At 44.4% G+C, this 17,679-nt stretch overlaps 1 protein-coding gene across 1 annotated transcript; it reads left to right on the top strand.

The window, feature by feature from the left end:
• The first annotated feature begins 1,577 nt into the window (after positions 1–1,577).
• PPP1R3C (protein phosphatase 1 regulatory subunit 3C) lies at positions 1,578–7,196 on the top strand. Its single transcript, XM_014570688.3, has 2 exons — positions 1,578–1,779; positions 4,531–7,196. The coding sequence occupies exon 2, from the start codon at positions 4,532–4,534 to the stop codon at positions 5,474–5,476; it is 945 nt and encodes a 314-aa protein (XP_014426174.2). The 5' UTR covers positions 1,578–1,779; position 4,531; the 3' UTR covers positions 5,477–7,196.
• Positions 7,197–17,679: the final 10,483 nt, after the last annotated feature.

Here is a 17,679-nt window from a genome sequence, read left to right as displayed (position 1 = left end):
CACTTGTAAAATCCATTTTAACCCCCTTACTTGAAAGCCTTTCAGTCTGCAAATCCATTCCACTGAGACTGTAACCCTGCTGCTGTCTCCTTCCTTTGCTCTCCGAATTACAATGAGATGCTAAACTACAGTTTACACATTATTGGCAAATAGGCTTCTCCAAGTTTGTTAGCTCCCAGATATTCACAGTAAGGCATCAAGGAGTGCTCTGCTCAGCTTTTGCACTGGAGCAGTCAGCTGAAACATTCTTCTTACAGCTAAATAAAAAGTGGTGAGGGAGAGGTTCAAAGAACTTTACTAAAATTACTTCAGTGACAACAGACCATGAAACAGAGATTTGATGAAGTTCTGAATTCAACAGGGGGTACAAAGGGAAAGAAATAGAGGAAAGGTAAGTTTTATTCCTATAATTATGCGGCCACTTCACTAACCATTCAGGTTTATACTTTAATGTAGCCTCAGTGAACAAACATCAAAATGGGACCCTCTCTGCACTGTGCCAAAACAAGTGACAAGGGATATTTGTAACCAAAAATAGCATTAAGGGCTTATGTGCAAAAATCGTGAATTTGTCTCCATATTTTATAAATAAGCCCCACAATCAAACCTATAGTACTAGACAGTATGCTGCCTCATGCTTTACATTTTCTGTTAGCATGGAATGAGTGATTAGATTTGGTATTTTCCTGGTTTGTTACTTGAAGAGCAATTTTTTCCTCCTCTTTGAAAATATAAATATTTTAGAAACCAAAGAAAAATAAACCTAATGGAGAGATTGGGTTTCACATGTTCTTAGCTGCTGGGAGAAAAGAAATAAATGCCCTGCCCTAGATTTTCTGACACACCCTCTCCCTTCAGAGATACAAAGATTAAGTCCCCAATCCTGCACTTGTATCTCAGGTCAAAAAGACACCTTATGTGAATAACACTATTTGTGTAAATTCCTGCAGCGGCATTCATGTAGGTGGATCCGGCTACTGATTTCAATGGGGGCTCTGTGCAGGTCTGCTTATTCAGATGCCATTGCAGAACTGGGCTTTGCTTAGCTGCACCCAATAACCTTGGATATCCCTCCCCCCCCCCCCCCTTCCTCCTGGACAAAGTTAGAAAACTGTTGAACTCTTGTGAAGTCAGCAATACTTAGAAACCATGCTATTATATTCTAGACTACACTAGTTAAAATAACTGACTAAAATATCTTGTTTCCAAACGGTTGACATTAATCTTTTTTTTTTTCCTGTCACGGAGCTTAAAATGTGTATTTTCTCATTCAAAGTATGATAATGGAAAGTTTCCTTCTGCAGTTTCCAATGGTAGTGCTGATTCGAAAGAGACAGATCAGGGATCACTTTCTCGTGACTGTTCTGGAACCTTAAAAATACATTGGTTTCTGTCACTAAAACCAGCTGGTCCTGAACTAAGTTTCATGCTTTTTTTCGCTTCCTTCGTTAAAAGGGCAGCTCCAGCCAACACGCCTATCGAGTTTACACAGGCAGTAATATGAGCATGCCCTGATTGCTTGGCAGGGGCTAGCTGCTCAGGCATTGGCTGCTCCAAGGCTTTCACGTGAAAGGGTTGTGCGGTGTCTGATAAGATGTAGGAGCGAGCGTCCTACGTTTGCTGCTAGTCTTCAAAGAGCTAGTGCGGAGGGGAGTTGCTAAAGAGACGAGATTGTGCAAAAGCAGATTTAATCGAGGTAGAAGCACATCATTCATCTTCACCGCTTCTCCATGCTCTACTCTTCATTCAACAGTGCAAACTAAGCCTGAATTGTACCAGGTAAGCCTTCTGAAAGAGTTAGCATTGCTGATCATGCTAAAAAGTGCACTGAGGGAGTGTCTATGGAGCATTGTAAACCTCCCTTATAAACGCAGAAGCAATATATGAGTATTTGCTGGTGCACTCACGCACATTAACATACGTAACTGACTTTTGAGTCTCTGAACTACCTAAGCAAGTGCATGCATGTACGTTTGTGTAAAATCAGCCATTTTCCAAGAATTTAGAACCTGTGGGAGGGATCTGAATGATAATTTATAGCATTACCTGTGTCAAATATTGTAGGACTTAACATGCATCAGTAAGAGTAACATTTAGTATCTCCAAAATGGCCTTAATGTCTGACTGTTTTTTCTCAGTTTCCTATTCTCCTGCTCGTTTCTTAATGATGTGTAAGTGTGTTCTAAAATTTAAAAAAGCACAGTTAGCAAGGAGTTTCTCTCAAAACAGCTATAAGTTAAAAATTGTTCTTGGGACTTCAATATGTGTGTTTGTTTTGGTTCTGTTTTATATAGCTGAGTTTAATTTGCTTTGGCTTATTCCAGTACTTGACATAACAGGCAGATTTCAGAGAGTTAGAATCTGCATGCAATATTCTTTTCCTCTATATTTTGACATTGTTCTGCAATACCAGTGAGAGCACTCAGAAGCAGAAAGCTTTCTTAAAGTGACACAGCAAATGTTTGCTTCCTATGACTCAACAGAATTTTATCGTCAGACTACATCAGTCTTAAAAGATGTACCATCTTTGAAACCCTTTAATCATTACATTGTAAAGAGACATGGCTAGTTCAAGAAATAGTCTGTCAGTGTGTATGTATTTGTGGATTAATCTTTCACAAGTGACTTGCAATTTTTTTGAAATAGAAGCCCTATAGTTTTCAGGCAGACCTATGATAGACTACTTACATAGGGATTTAGAGAAGCTTTTAGGACAGTTACTTTTATTAAAGTCTCCTATACAAGATTACTCCAATGACATAAGATGGGATGAAGCATGCTCTTGTTACATAAATTAATCAGCCAAAATTATGATCTGGCATCCCTCTGACACTTGGAGCTGAGTGAATTACTTTTGGAGAACAGTTTTATCTAGTAGTTTGCCCATTCTTGTGTGAATTATCTACACACTGATTTACAAATCACACCTTGTGAACACATCCATTTTTACCAATTTGGCATTGTGATGAGTCATAGAATGTTATCTTTGTTCCCTGATAGAGGGAATTTGAAGCAATCCATGGGGCTTTGCTTGGCTGAAATTAGATGCATGAAGTGTAGCCATAGCTGTTTCAGTCCCAGGATATTAGCGCAGTGGTCTCCAACCTTTTTAAGCACAAGATCACTTTTTTAATTTTAAGTGCAATCCTGGATCTGCCTCAAACCTAAATACTCTTGCCCTGTCTGAGGCTCTGCCACTACTCATTCCAATCTCCCTCCATTCTCCCTTTCTTTCACTGGGCAGAGGATTGAGGTGCAGGCTCTGATCTTGGGCTAAGGGATTTGGAGTGTGAGAGGGGCTGAGCTAAGCCTGGGGCAAGGCCTTGGGATGCAGGAGGGGGTTCAGGATACAGGCTCTGTAAGGGAGTTTAGGTCCAAGGAGCTCAGGGCTGGGGAAGCAGCTTGGGGAAGTGAGGGTGGGTTCATAACTGGGGCAGAGGTTCAGCACTGGAGCTGGACACTGCTTACCTCAGGGGGCTCCTGGTTGGTGGTGCAGTGGGGCTAAGGCAGGCTCACCCCTGCCCTGGCCCTGCATCACTCCAAAAAGCAGCCAGCAAACTCCCTCCATCCCTAGTCCTGTTGTGCCCCTTCCCCCCCCCTTCTATGAAGAGAGAGGGTGGGAGAGGGGGCACCCTGACATCAACACCCCCCTCCCCTGCCCTACTCTGTACTGCGAGCAGGAAGCTCCTGGGGAGGGGCAGCTCCAAAGCAAAGGAAATCAGCTGCTCCTCCCCTCCTCTCCCCCCACAGCTTTGTAAGTGCTGCGCTTGATAGCCTCTTGGCCAAACCAGTCAGAATCACCTGTCAGAGGCTCCAAGATCTACCAGTAGATCCCAATCTACTGGTTGGTGACCACTGAATTGGAGTGACAAAGGTGAGTAAGGGAACATCCTTGTGGCACCAACTTCTGTTAGTGAGAGTGACAAATTTGCAAGCTACAGAGCTCTTCAGGGCTGGGAAATCTGTTGCACCTTGCATTTTACTGTGATGCTGGGAGTAACTTCTTTTTATCAGACCCAAAGAAGGGTTTGGTGTAGTTTAAAAGCTTCTCTCTTGCCAACAGAAGTTGGTCCAATAAAAGAGATTATCTCACTCCGATTGTCTCTGAAATGAGATGAGTATTTCCACAATGAATAAGCTAATACCTGTGCTGGTGTATGGAAAATCTTCATCCATGTTCTCATATGAATGTTTGCAAGAAGAAGAAACCTTTCCCAAACACATGTGTACATAGAAACCATACTGCACAGATGTTCATGGAAAAAGCAAAAAGGGTGAGACTATGGATGAATCAAAAAAATTCAGAATTTATTAACATGCTTGAATAACTTTTCATGCTATTCCTCAGATTCCATCATTGAAAATAATAACTGTAATTTTAAGTTGCATTATTTAAGAATATGCAAAGAGCAAGCCATGAATAAATAAGTGAAATATGAAGTGTGCATAGCTTTTGAAAAGACATTCTTCCAGTCTATATTTGATGGAGCAAACAACCTTACAACTTTTTTTTTCTTGATGACATTTCAGAATGATACAGATCTTGGACCCAAGACCTTTGCCCAGCTCCATCATGCCTGTTGATGTGGCCATGAGAATCTGCTTAGCCCATTCACCACCTCTGAAGAGAATTCTCAGCCCTCTTGATGACTATCCAAGAAGAAACTTTGTTAACAGATTCAAGCCTCTCAGACCATGTCTCAATGTGAAACGTGAATCTGAGTGTCGAAACAATAGTGACTGGAACCGCTCCCCAAGTCGAGCCAAGAAACGAGTCGTGTTTGCAGATTCAAAGGGACTATCTCTGACTGCAATCCATGTCTTCTCTGAAATCCAGGAACATCCGGTCTGGGATCTTCAGTTTGACTTGTCGGATCTTGAAGACATAACTGCTGGTTTAAAACTACATGAAGAGAGAAATTTGATTCTAGGTTTCCCTCAACCTTCAGCTGATTACTTAGATTTCCGGAATCGCTTGCAGAAGAACTTTGTCTGTCTTGAGAATTGCACCCTCCAAGAGAGGGCGGTGGCAGGGACTGTGAAAGTGAAAAACATGAGCTATGAGAAGGTGGTTCAGGTTCGAATTACCTTTGATACATGGAAAACATACACAGATGTAGATTGTGTCTACATGAACAATGTGTATGGAGACTCTGACAGTGACACCTTCTCATTTGCCATTGAGCTGCCCGCAGCCATTCCCACTCAAGAAAAGATTGAGTTCTGCATTTCTTACCAAAGTGGCAAGCATATCTTCTGGGACAATAATGAGGGACAGAACTACAAGATTGTCCATGCAGAATGGAAACCTGATGGTGTCCAAGCACCAGCATCTACTAAGAGAGACTGCACAGTTCATAAGATTCCAAGGATGACCCAAGATTGTGAGCAGTTTGGCAGTCCAAGGATGTCAAATGGCCTGTTTCCGGAGTGGCAAAGCTGGGGTAGAATTGAAAACTCAGCTCCATATTGGTGAATGAACTACTAACTCATGAGCATTCCTGCTTTCAACAATTAAACAGTGTTAGTCTTCAGCCTCTGCTTTCTGTACAGAACACCCAAACCTGCTAGAAAGTTTTGCTGACTCTCAAATCCAAAATCACTAGCACTTTTGGACTTGTTGAGTTTAAGCCATCAACCATCTGAGAATTTCTACACTTCTCAGGCACATCTTACCCCTGGAGAAAAAGGGGTCAATTTCAAAATGGAAAACAAAACCCTTAGTCACCTACTATAGAAATAGCATGTCTGTGTTGAGAATACATGACTTTCTTTGCTATTCGCTAGCCTTAATCATGGGGTATGAAACTCTTGTGAAGAAGTACAATGTGTGGTGGAGTTTTGGGAAGCTGTAATAATTGTGTGGGGGATGTTATGTGACCAGAGCCACAATTCATTTTGTGCATGGCAGAGTATGTAGTAGATATGAGAGTGCGCTACTGAGATGAAGGTTTGTCTTAACCCTCTACATCCTCATGGAAACAAAATGCAGGGTTATAATTCTGTGGTTAAGTAGTATCTGTTTTGGTTGGATAATGGAAAAGTGAGAGGGGGAAGAGGTATGATGAACTGCCTATTTTAGGAAAGCACCAAAAACTTTTGGAAGCTGGTCTTCCAAAAATCACATGGGAAATTTTTAAGTGGTAAATGTGAAATAAGCTATAAAGGAAGTGCAATTAGCTTAAACTGCAGCCTTTTTGTTCTAACTACTTCATATGTGAAAATTAAATGACAGAGTTGTGATAGGTGGGAGGGGTGAACTCTGTAAATATGCTTAGGCACTACCTACTAGACTAAATGTACATATCTCATACCATAGGCTGAAAGTTCTGCCCCCACTTGTATGTATATAACCCCACTGACTTCACAGGCAAAATTTGGCTTTATGTACCCTTGGAAAAACAACCTGCCTCTTAAAAAGCCGCTAGATGCCAACAGTCATATTTGGAGAAAAAAATATTTACAAGACGCTATGTGACTTATAAAATGCCCTAATTTATAGGTGAGTTAAATATGTTGGGATATCTGCTGATCTGATCTGTCTTCTGAACATTTGTCCTGATTCTTATGGTATCTTGTTCCCTATTAAAGTCAGTAACACTTCTCAGAAATAGCTTTCCCAAGCAGTAAATTAAAGTTAGGTAGCTGAGGTCCTTCATATTGAAGGTGAAGCGGTAACTGCACTTCTTGAAAGCTAATCTGTTGAAAAGAGCAGTGTTGCCACTGGGCTTTTCTAGAAAGACATTTCATAGTTAAATATCTTGCACATAAACAGGAGCAGTTTAATGCTTTTTTTCATACCTCAGTCATTTTCTGCAAAGTCAAAACATCTGTTTTTATATATTTCAGCAAACCCAGTGTATTTTTGCATGTTGTTTAGTATTGACCCATCAAATTGTAAAGAATCTTTCCTGTGAGAATGAACTGGGAGATATTAAGAATGTATGGGATGCAGTAACTCCAAGTATGAACAATAAACACATGTGTTCACTTTTCTGGTATACTGAGATGATGTTGACAAGAAAATACAAGTCACGTTAATCACTCAAATACTAAGGATTGGAGTGTTTTTGTAAACAAAAAGGTAAACATTTTAAGGGGAACTGAGCCTTCTCCACTACAACCCAAATACTTTTTCTACTGTATCACCATACTATGTAAACTGGTCCATTTTAAAAATAAATAATATTTTAATATGTCAGACTGCTTTTTCGCTGAGGGATTTAAAAAAAGCACCCTTTACATGAAGTAGCACAGTGGGAGGTGACTAAGGCTATGTCTACACTACAGAGTTTTTTTTTTTTTAAAGCTGTTTTTCTGAAAAAACTTGAGTTATGTCCACACTGAAATCATGTTCTTTTGGAGGAAAAAAAATAGAAAACAGAGGGTTTTTTCCAACAGTGGTAAACCTCTTTCTATGAGGAAGAAACCTTTTTTTGAAAGAGCTCCTTTGGAAAAAAGGCCTATGTGGATAGGGAAGAGGGAGTTCTTTCGAAAGAAGAGGAAAAAGCACAGGTGCCTTGGTGACCACTCTATCCATAGTAATCACAGCTTAAAAGCAAGATAGTGTCCATTCAGTGTGGACACTTACCTTTTGAAAAAGCAGCATTGGCGTGCGCACGGGGTGTGCCCAGGCACACACTAATGTTTCAAAGGGGGCATGAGCGAAGGAGCGGCACTCGGGGGAACGGAAGCTGTGCCGGGTTTGCCGTGCATGCGCGGCCAAAACCAGCGGGTCTTAGGACCCCACGGAAAGAGGCGGCAGGGACGCAGCAATGTCACCGGGCCGCCCCATCAAGCAAGGTGAGTTTAAACCCCGGGCGGGAAGGCGGGGGGTGCCCCGGGCAGGGGATTGGGTACAGCGTGGTTGGCCTTGGAGGCGGGGTCAGGGGCAGTGCGACTGGCCTTGGCCGGAGTTGGGACTGGGGGAAGCGCAACTGGCCTCGGGGGGGGGGGGGGGGCAGGATCGGGGCCAGTCCCCCCAGCCAGTCCCTCTTCCTCCCTCCCTTCCCCCTGCCCAAGATAAGTGTGACTGTTTTTTTTTTTTTTGGGGAAGGTCTACGAGTCGGACCCAGTGCAGGCACCAAGTGATGGGGAGACTGCCGGAACTTTGGGAACCAGAGACTGCGGGGTGGGGGTTTGTGTCCCAAAAGGGGGCTGAGAAACCTAAGAGAGACAGAGTAGGGGGAGCACCAGAAGGGTGACAGTCAGGGAGACCCTAGAACTCTGTTACAGACCAGCTAGTGGCTGCTGGAAGAGGAGGGAAAAATAGGAGGTAAGGATCAGAGAGGAAGGGGCTTGTGCTGAGAAGAGGGGGGCCAGTCAGGAGATGAAAGGGGAAGGCATCAAGGGACAGGGTGTAGGAGAGAGACAAATGCCAGGGGGCCAAGTGGAGACAACGAGGAAAAGGGCAGGAGGTGAAGTGTCAGTGAGAGGAGGGACAGGATGATGCTAGGAGAGGAGAGGGGAAAGGCTTTGGGGGCTAGAGGGGAGAAGGGAGGTGCTGGGAGAAGGCTTGAAAGAAGGAGTGGGCATGAGGAAGGCAGGGATGGAGCAAGGCATGTGTGAGGGCACAGGGGCATGAGGGAAAGGAGGGCAGAGGGTGGTGAGGGGATGGGCATCAGGGAAAAAGGGGGCAAGGGCAGTGAGGGAAGGGGGAGGCACCAAGAGGGGGCAGGGGTAAGGGAAGGTGCAGGTGCCAGGGGATTCTGGGGGTGAAGCAGAAGGGCAGACACCTGCAGGGGAGGGACCAGCACCAGAGGAGAGAGGCAGGGCAGGTGTGTAGAGGGAGATGTTAGGAGAGGGGAAGAGGAGAGGTAGCTCACAGAGTGAGGCTACTGGACGAGTGGGCATGGGGGTGGGGGGGAGAGAGGCTGGTGGAGGGGGGGGCAGGTCTCAGGAAGGCTGAGGGCAGTGAGAAGGGCAGGAGTCAGGACAGCAGAGGTGGGTGAGGGGTTGGGGGGGCAGCAGGCACCTGGGGAGCTGATGGAGCAAGGGGAGGAGACAGGGCAGCAGAGGGGAAAGGTAGTGGTTCATAAGATATTTATTAATAACTTGGGTGCTACAGTGGCACATCCAAATGTGCACCAGTACTGAGTTTGTGGCTTAACACAATTTATTGTGCTCATAGTAGGAAACTCTTAAAGGGTTTCCCCCAGCCTCTCCACCCCCCCTGAGTTAATGTCACACACATTGGGTTAATGCAATTGCGGGATAGCTGCATGAGGGGGGTTTGGTGAGGGCCATACTAATCCCTATTGGTAAAAGGATGGTGGGAAAAGTCCTTAGGGGGAAGGGTCACATGACACCTTTTATTTCTGGTCATGTGTCCATATTGCCCTGAAAGTGTTACCTCCAGAGGCGTGGCTAATGGGGGTCGGGGTACATTATAAAAAAATTCTTTGGGTGCACACCTAATGAAATGTGCTGCGCACGCCTATGAAAAGCAGATTGCCTTTTTTTGATGCACTTTGGCAGTGTGGATGCTTTCTTTTGGAAGATCTCTTCTGGAAAAGCTTCTTCCGAAAGAAGCTGCAGTCTAGATGTACCCTAAGAGAACAATTAAGGCTAAAACTATGCTGCCACTTCACTGTGCTGCAACTTGCTTTTTCACACCAGTGAGCCAGAACCTCTTTCCTGCCCCCGAGTGCAGCATGTAAACAGGGTCTCAGAATGGGGACCTATGCTTCCAGTGCTGTTAGCTATTCCCCTCGTGGAGATGGTTTATATAGAGGGCTGGGAGAACACTTGCCCAGTCCTCCTGCTGTAGCCAAACTTTCACTTTAAATCACTGCTGCATCTGGGCTTGAATTTTAGAAGTGTAGACCAAACCTAAGGCTGAATGGTAGGAAGACCTGGATCAATATTATGGCCTGCAAGGGAGCACTGCTAGAACTAGTTAAAAATTTCACTAAATGAAAGGTCTGGAAAAAAAAATCAGTAGTATTGTTTGGGTCAATGTCAAAAAAAATTTTTAGACCTTACCAAATTGAAACCTGTGATTAGGGTCTTGAACCAAATCAGAACATGAGTTTGTCAAACTGTTTGCCTAAGCTGTTGTCATGTGTCTAAGGTCTGGTCTAGTTTTCTATACTAGATCGGGTCTGTCAGTTTACTTGCATAGCTAGATTCGGTTTACCTTAAGCTGAGTTGCCACGGTGCCCATGCTGCAGGAGGCCAACAGCAGCACATGCTCCCCACAGGCTTCCCTTCATCTTCCCAGAACGAGATGTACCAGACACCAGAGGAGGCTGCCCTCAGTGTTCAATTGTAGGGGTTCAATTTTAGTGTTCTGCGAAATGGAACACTAGCAGGTCGACCTCTGGAGGTTTGATCTTCTCTGTAGCATAGATGTGCACCAAGAGTGGTAGTTCAGGTACCTTATGCCTCCATTCTCTCTTATGGACCAAGCTTCCACTTTATTAGTGGGACTCCAATGATGCAGTACAGCAGTTCAATGCAGCAACCAGGAATCTGTAGAAGTGAATAGGACCATGAGGTAACAACTCAGATAGCCCTCAACTCAATTTGACATTAACCAAAAAGGAACATTTGGACCTTGTTTGTCAAAACAATTCTTTTAATATGGGATCAGCTGAAATTATGATTGAACTACTTCTGTTGGAGGATGAACTTTTCCATGGGAAAGCTTCCTCTTTGTATAAGCTCTTACCCTCCTGCTCCCAAGCCGTTGCCTTGACAGCTCTGAGCACAGCAAAAGCAACTCCCAACATACCAGAATAAGAAAACTGCTCAACTAGCATTTCCTAGGCCCAATAGTGGGAACTGAACCAAGTTCATCTGCCTCTGGAAGTATCAGCCTCTATACAAGCCTGACTTTTAAAAGACCCAGTACTTTAGGAAAACAATGCATCACAGAATGGGTTACACTGCATAAGAGTACTCTCTCACTCCCTCAGAACTATCTGGGCTTTGCTTTCCTGCATGGGGAGTAAGAAACTAGGGTTATGAGACGGTTACAGTGAGGTGGTTATTTTTAAGAGTCTTTTCCACCCCTTCCACAGCCCTGCTTGTGCATCAACTCATCCCTCCTCTTCAAGTTGGATGGAAAGGATACCACAGAGTAATGGCTGAAGTAGAAGTGCTGTTTTGTGCCTAAAGCAGGGAGCTGTTCCTTTCCCTAGCTGTATCCTTGGGAGAGGATTTCTAAAGAGATAGCTGGCATATCCTCACCCTGGGTGGGGCAGAGAGGATTTGCTTACTTTCCTACCATGGAACCAGAAATTGCTTTATCTAAAAAAAAGGGAGCCATTGTTTTTTAAACACTGTTATACAAACTTACTCTCTGCAACAGCTGGGCTTTAAATCAGCTTCCCTGGAAGGTTACCTTGCAACATTTGGATCTCCAGTGTGCAAGATAACAAAGTGTGTTCTTGTAGGCACCTGCATGCCATTCTCAAACTCCATGAGCCCTGCCATAAAGACAGGCAAAATGTTTAGTCTGTCAAATCAATCCACTTCACACAGCAAAAATCTACAGGTCTGGTCCACCTTACTACCTGTTCCTGCTCTATGCCATTGCTCCTATGGATGGTTGCAGCTTTTGATTTTAACCTAAGATCTCACAGGAGGCACCTGTGGCAAAATATGCAGCACAGTGGGTTAAGGCCCTAGACAAGGCAGTCTGCTAAACAGAATCCATAGCAGGGTGGGCTCCTTGGCACTCTGAAGCCAGCCTAATCCTCAGTTTCATCTAAAGCAGCCTTCCAATGTTGATCTGTCCATTCCCTCACATACTACTCATGTGTGGCACCTTACAGCTGTGTGCCCTACCCTCTGACCCAATCATTTATCCACAATGCAAAGCTGAGACTGAGGGTCGAGAGCCCCAGTCTCAAGCCTTTCTCACCTCAAAGGGACAATTGAACCTGAGTACTCTAACCAATGGGCCAAGTGGTCAAGACTCACAAGTGTCCCTCTTGGCCATGTCAGTCAGCATATAGCTGTCTTCCCCTGATTTGTGAAACATTCTGGGGTTTAGGTGGGAGATAGGATCACCAGAGGTGGAAATGTTTTACTTTGAAAAACATAGTGAGCACATTTAGGCAACCTACATCGTTCAGCTGGAGTCTTGTTGATTGTGAATCTGGGGGCAGGCAGACACCTAATGGTACATCCACACTGCAAGAATACTCCACACCAGTGGATCTCAGAGCTTGGTTCAGCTGCTTTGGACGTGCTACAGGGCTAGAAATAGCAATGTAGATATTCCCACTTGGGTTGGAGCTGGGGCTCTGAGACCTACTCACCTCACTGAGTTCTGTCCCCCAACTGCAGTGATCAAAATATTGTTCAGCACTATAATTGGTCTTTTGTTTTATTCAGACTTGGGACTATTGATCATCTTATTTCAAAGTAACAGTCTCCTAAAACTAGCACAAAAAGTACTGAGAGCACAATATTCCTTAATATATTGATCCCATAATATTCCTTAGTCTCTTCAGGGTTTATTGTCTGTCATTGATGCTCATGAATGATGAATATGTTTATTTGAGCTACCTCATTGCCTCAATTTATCCTGGGTTGTCATTTCATTCGTATAAAGCTAGGGGTTTTTTTTGAGTCCTCTCTTTGCACTACATTTCTGACTCTGGGGGATTTCATTATCCTACATCTGCTTTCACTCACTCATTTTCCTGGCCTAGCTATTAACTTGGTGAGCATGTTTCAAAGAGATGGGTTGCTGAGACAAAATCATCTTGTTAGGGGACAGAGCAGTTTAGAGCACTCTCTAGTCTCTGGTGATCTTTACGGAACTTCAACAGTAAAAGATTAAAATGATTTTTAGTCAGTAAATGGTCAGTCTCACCCTAGGATAAAAAAGTGAAAATATGTCCTATATGAATGAATCAGCTGATTTATTTCAATTTGTTTGCTATTCAGAACTTAATTTCTTCTTTTCTATAGATCTCTGAAGAGATGGCTCATAGAGGCGAAAAATTAAAGAGTAAAAACATTAAGCCTCTCACCTGATACAGACCAACCATCATATCATACGTATACAATGTTTTCCTTTTGCTTCGGTGACAAGGAACGTCTCTGGAGATATTTAAGAACAGGTTAGATAGACATCTGTCAGGGATGGTGTAGACGGAGCTTGATCCTGCCTTGAGGGCGGGGGGCTGGACTCGATGACCTCTCGAGGTCCCTTCCAGTCCTATGATTCTATGATTCTATGAATTTTGATAAAAATTAATGTAACTTATTTCCAGATAAATAATAAACCTTTTAAATGGCATCAAGGCACACATTGACCTTAAGCCAGATCCTTCTAATATCATGTACTGGCATTCTTTACAGTACATTTATTTTTTCATTTAGAAATTAACAGCTGAAATGTAACACAGACATCCTCTCCTGAATTTGGCTATTCATAAAGCTTTTCCCTGAAAGATTTTACTCTCTCTCAGGAGGACACTTAAAGCCTTTTCAACACCTCAGTGGAGCTACGTCAATTATGAGTTGTTGCCAAATACATTCTAAAGAAGACCATGTGCTGATTAGTTTGAACCTCACCTATAGAGTGCAATTACATTTTTAGAAATTCTTTTCCATGAAATAGGGCTAAATACCGTGCAAGGAAGAGAGTGGCTGGTTTGGACCAAGAATGTTGTGTTACAAACACAGGTCTCTTTGACCTTCCTCCTAGCATTAAATCTGTTTCTTTGTCCATGTTGTTATTTATTTAAAACTTTCTACCCAAAACTCTACTAATATTACATTACAAAACAGCATATGCTGTAATTGTATAACACAAAGGCCAAGTTAGCACATGGTGAAAAAAAGGATAGTTAAGAGTATTTGTCATCTGTTTGTTCTATACAACATGTGGTGACTAGGTTCCTAGGATGACTGCACAGCCATTGGGTCCATTAAATAACACTCAGCATATCCCTGTCTTACCTACTTTCTGTTAATGAGCTTGCAGTGGGTCAGGAGCATGCAGGAATTACTTAGGGCCACGTTTCTCAAACTGTGGGTCCTGACCCCTTGGGGGGTCACGAGTGACTTAGAGGGGAGTCGCAGTATCACAAAGTTTGAGAATCCCTGACTTAGGGTAACTTACAGGCGAAGCCTGAATGCAGATGTGGTCTTTTCCTAAAGGCCCACAGTGCTTATCCCTGCTAAGAGACAGTAAAGTGGGAAACTACAGTCTGTGTTCAGGCCTGTACACAGGAATTTCTCTGGGGGTGCTTTTTTTGTAAATGTGGAGGGCAAGGGTGTGAGCGCAACCTGCCAATGTCCCCCAGGTAAATGTGCTCCAGCTGGCCCGGGGAAGGCTCGGGCTTATTTCCTGCCCGTGCCCCCAGAAGGGGGAATCAGCCCCGGCCTTCCTCAGGCCAGCTGGAGCATGGGAGAGGGAGGCTCCTGCCTTTCTCTGGCTGGCTGGAGCACACTTACCTTAGGGGAGGACCTTAGAGGGGTGCACTCACACCCTTTTCACACACCCCCTTCGTACGGGCCTGATTCATCAGTTCAAATTGCTAATTGGAAATCTGCCTGTATTTGAAGCTACATTCAGAAGCTGTTCTTCAGCTTTAACCCTGTTGTACTCTGGAGAGCCATGTCTACCCCCATGTTGGTAGCCGAGGGGCTTCCACAAGCCTTGGTAAGAAGAAGAAGAATGACTTGCAGTTACCTCACAGAAACAAGCTGCCTGAGGTACTATCTTGTGTAAATTGTGTAGGCCAGTCTGAGTTGGTGGGAGAGACAAGTTTTCAAGCTACACAGAGCTCTTCTTCAGGTTTGGCAAATATACTCAGAGTCAGTGTCACAGTCAAATATAAGATGGAACAGATGGTTTAGCATAATTAGTTAACACATTTTTCAAAAGACCACTTAAGGTGAAGTGGCCTCTTAAGAACGCCCCAGTCACGGGCTAGTTAAGAGCATGGGCATTGGGTACGTAAGGCAGGGAAAGGTTCTGCCTTCCCAAAAGGCCAGGTATAGACCTGCCCACACTCCACCCCCAGAAAACTTGCTGTAGGTGTTCTGGGGGCAGAGTGTTGCTGCCCGCAGCACCTGCCTTCCCACTGCTGGAGAGGCTAGGCAATGAGGCGTCCCTTCCTCTCTGCCTTGGTGCTCCGGGCCTGGGGAGGCTAGGGCCACTTTGTGTGACCTCTGCCCTCCTTGGGGCTGGAGAGGCTGGGTCGAGCTAGGCTATGTGGTGTGGCACACCCTTCTCCCTGTCCTGGTGCTCTGGGGTTGGGGCCATGCTGCACGGTGCAGAACGCCCTGCCTCCTCCCTCTCCCAAGACTGTACCTTCCTCTGAGGCTGGGGAGACTGCGGTGAGTGTGCACCCGCTCTCCTCCTTTCCTCTCCCCATAGTTGGAAAGGGGAGCATGTAGTGCTGGGAAGAAGGATAAAGGAATTTGAAGCACAAGTTGTGTTCTCCTCCATCCTCCCTGTTGAAGGTAAAGGTCCAGGTAGGGATCGTCGAATCATGGAAGTAAACGCGTGGTTGCACAGGGTGGTGTCAGAGAGAGGGTTTTGGTTTCTTCGACCATGGGACTCCGTTCCAGGCATGAGGATTGCTAGAAAGAGATGGGATCCACCTAATCAAGAGAGGAAGAGCATCTTCGTGGGCAGGCTTGCAAACCCAGTGAGAAGGGTCTTAAACTAAGTTCATTGGGGGATGGTGACCTAAGCCCTGAGGTAAAAACCACAAAGACGAAAGGACAACAAAGGAGCAGCATAGTATTTCCGCAAAATGCACTGATTTCTTACAGTAGGAAGTCAGTGCTTTTGCGGAAATTCAAGCCGCCAGTGTAGACAGCTGGCAAGTTTTTCCAGAAAAGCAACTGCTTTTCCAGAAAAACTGGCCAGTCTAGACACAGCTAGTGTATTTACTTTTTTCTGTAACACCTAGTACCGTCATAACTGGGTACTGAATTAGAAATTAGAAACAGAAACAACAGGAAAATAATCAACAGAATGAACATGACTAGAATCATGCCTGAAAGTTAATAGATTTGAATTCTGATTGGCTGCCAAAGGCGCTAATGCCAAAAACAGAGGCCTCATCTATAATAATCTACAAGTACAATCAGACGGGTGACTTCAGTAAATAATACACATACTTCCTCTGGCTATTCTTCTCAATGTTTCCTCTTTACAAACAAAAAAACCATCAGCACCTTCTAATTTAGCCACAGTGAACCAGTTTATTTTCACTGCAGCATTTTGTTGGCCAAGGTAACATTTTTGCTCTTAACAGAAAGAATCTGGGTTTCTGCCTCTCCAGTGTGTGTGAGAGAGAATTATGTTTTGTGATTGGGTTTTGTGCATGAGGTTTTAGATTTAAGGAATAACCTTTTAAGTAGGGCAAGAATATTGACATGGACTTTTTTTGGAATAAAATGGAGAGATGTATGTTATTCATATAAACAGCACCTGAGGCTGCAATAACACGCAGACTCAGCCCGGCAACAAACAACAAGTTTGACGCCTTGGTCGAGAGCAAGCAGACATCCCCTCCAGACCCCACCCACATCTTTCACCATTGTCTAAGGCTCTTCTACCATCACTGGGCCAACATTACCACCGACAAGTGGGTTTTGGAGATTATCCGATCCGGATACGCCATTCCATTCTGTTCTCTTCCACCCACAACCCCACCATCCCTGTCTCTCTTCAAGGACCCCTCTCACGAAAACTTACTACGCACTGAAATCGCTCACCTGCTTCACATAGGTGCGGTAGAAAGAGTGCCACATCAATTCCAAGGGAGAGGGTTATACTCCTGCTATTTCCTTGTACAAAAGAAAACTGGTGGATGGAGACCTTTATTAGACCTCCGGCAACTAAACAAATATCTCCGGAAACAACGCTCCAAGATGGTAACTCTAGCCCCCATACTACCTGCCCTGGAGCAAGGCGATTAGTTTGCTGTTCTTGACCTCAAAGATGCTTACTTTCACGTTACGATTCATCCTGCGGGAGGTTTCTACTCTTCATAATCGATACAGATCACTTTCAGTATCGAGTTCTACCGTTCGGCCTCACCACAGCACCCAGGGTGTTCATGAAGACACTCTCAGTAGTAGCTGCGCACCTTCGATGCAGAGGGGGGTGGAAGTTTCTGAAATGTTGCATGACCGGCAAAACATTCCTTCTCCTAGGCCTCCTCATCAACGAGGACAAATCCATGCTTCAACCTACTCAAAATCTAGAGTTTATAGGAGCTCGCCTCGACTCTGTTGCTGCAAGGGCATACTTACCCATCACCATATTTTGGGCAATACAAGAACTACTGGACGAGCTCCTCTATAAACGCTCAGTACAGATTATCACAGTACTCAAACTTATGGGGCACACGGCCTCGACGACATACATCGTTCCCCAGGCCAGACTGCACTTTCATCCTCTGCAACACTGGCTGATTACAATCTACATCCCGATGGAGCACAATGTACACAAGGCAGTCACCATTCCTTCCACAGTCAAATCTTCTCTCCACTGGTGGACTGAAGACGGCAACTCCAGGACGTTAGTTTGAAATTTGCTTTACAAATATTTTGTTAGTGTGTTACTGAAGATTATAAAATCACAACTGTAAAAAATCCTCCCTCCCACATGCTGCCATTGGGCATAGGGGCACCAGCTTAAAATACTGTGTAGGGCCCCATAAATTCTAAGGACAGTCCTGCTTCTAGAAT

This window comes from Pelodiscus sinensis, chromosome 8, assembly GCF_049634645.1.
Source record: "Pelodiscus sinensis isolate JC-2024 chromosome 8, ASM4963464v1, whole genome shotgun sequence".
Taxonomy (NCBI): domain Eukaryota; kingdom Metazoa; phylum Chordata; order Testudines; family Trionychidae; genus Pelodiscus; species Pelodiscus sinensis.
The sequence above is the reverse complement of the archived record's forward strand: the minus strand, read 5'-3'. Positions and strand labels throughout refer to the sequence as shown.

Excerpts from the sequence above, each read along its gene's own strand:
- PPP1R3C (XM_014570688.3), top strand. The coding sequence starts at position 4,532 with ATGATACAGATCTTGGACCCAAGACCTTTGCCCAGCTCCATCATGCCT.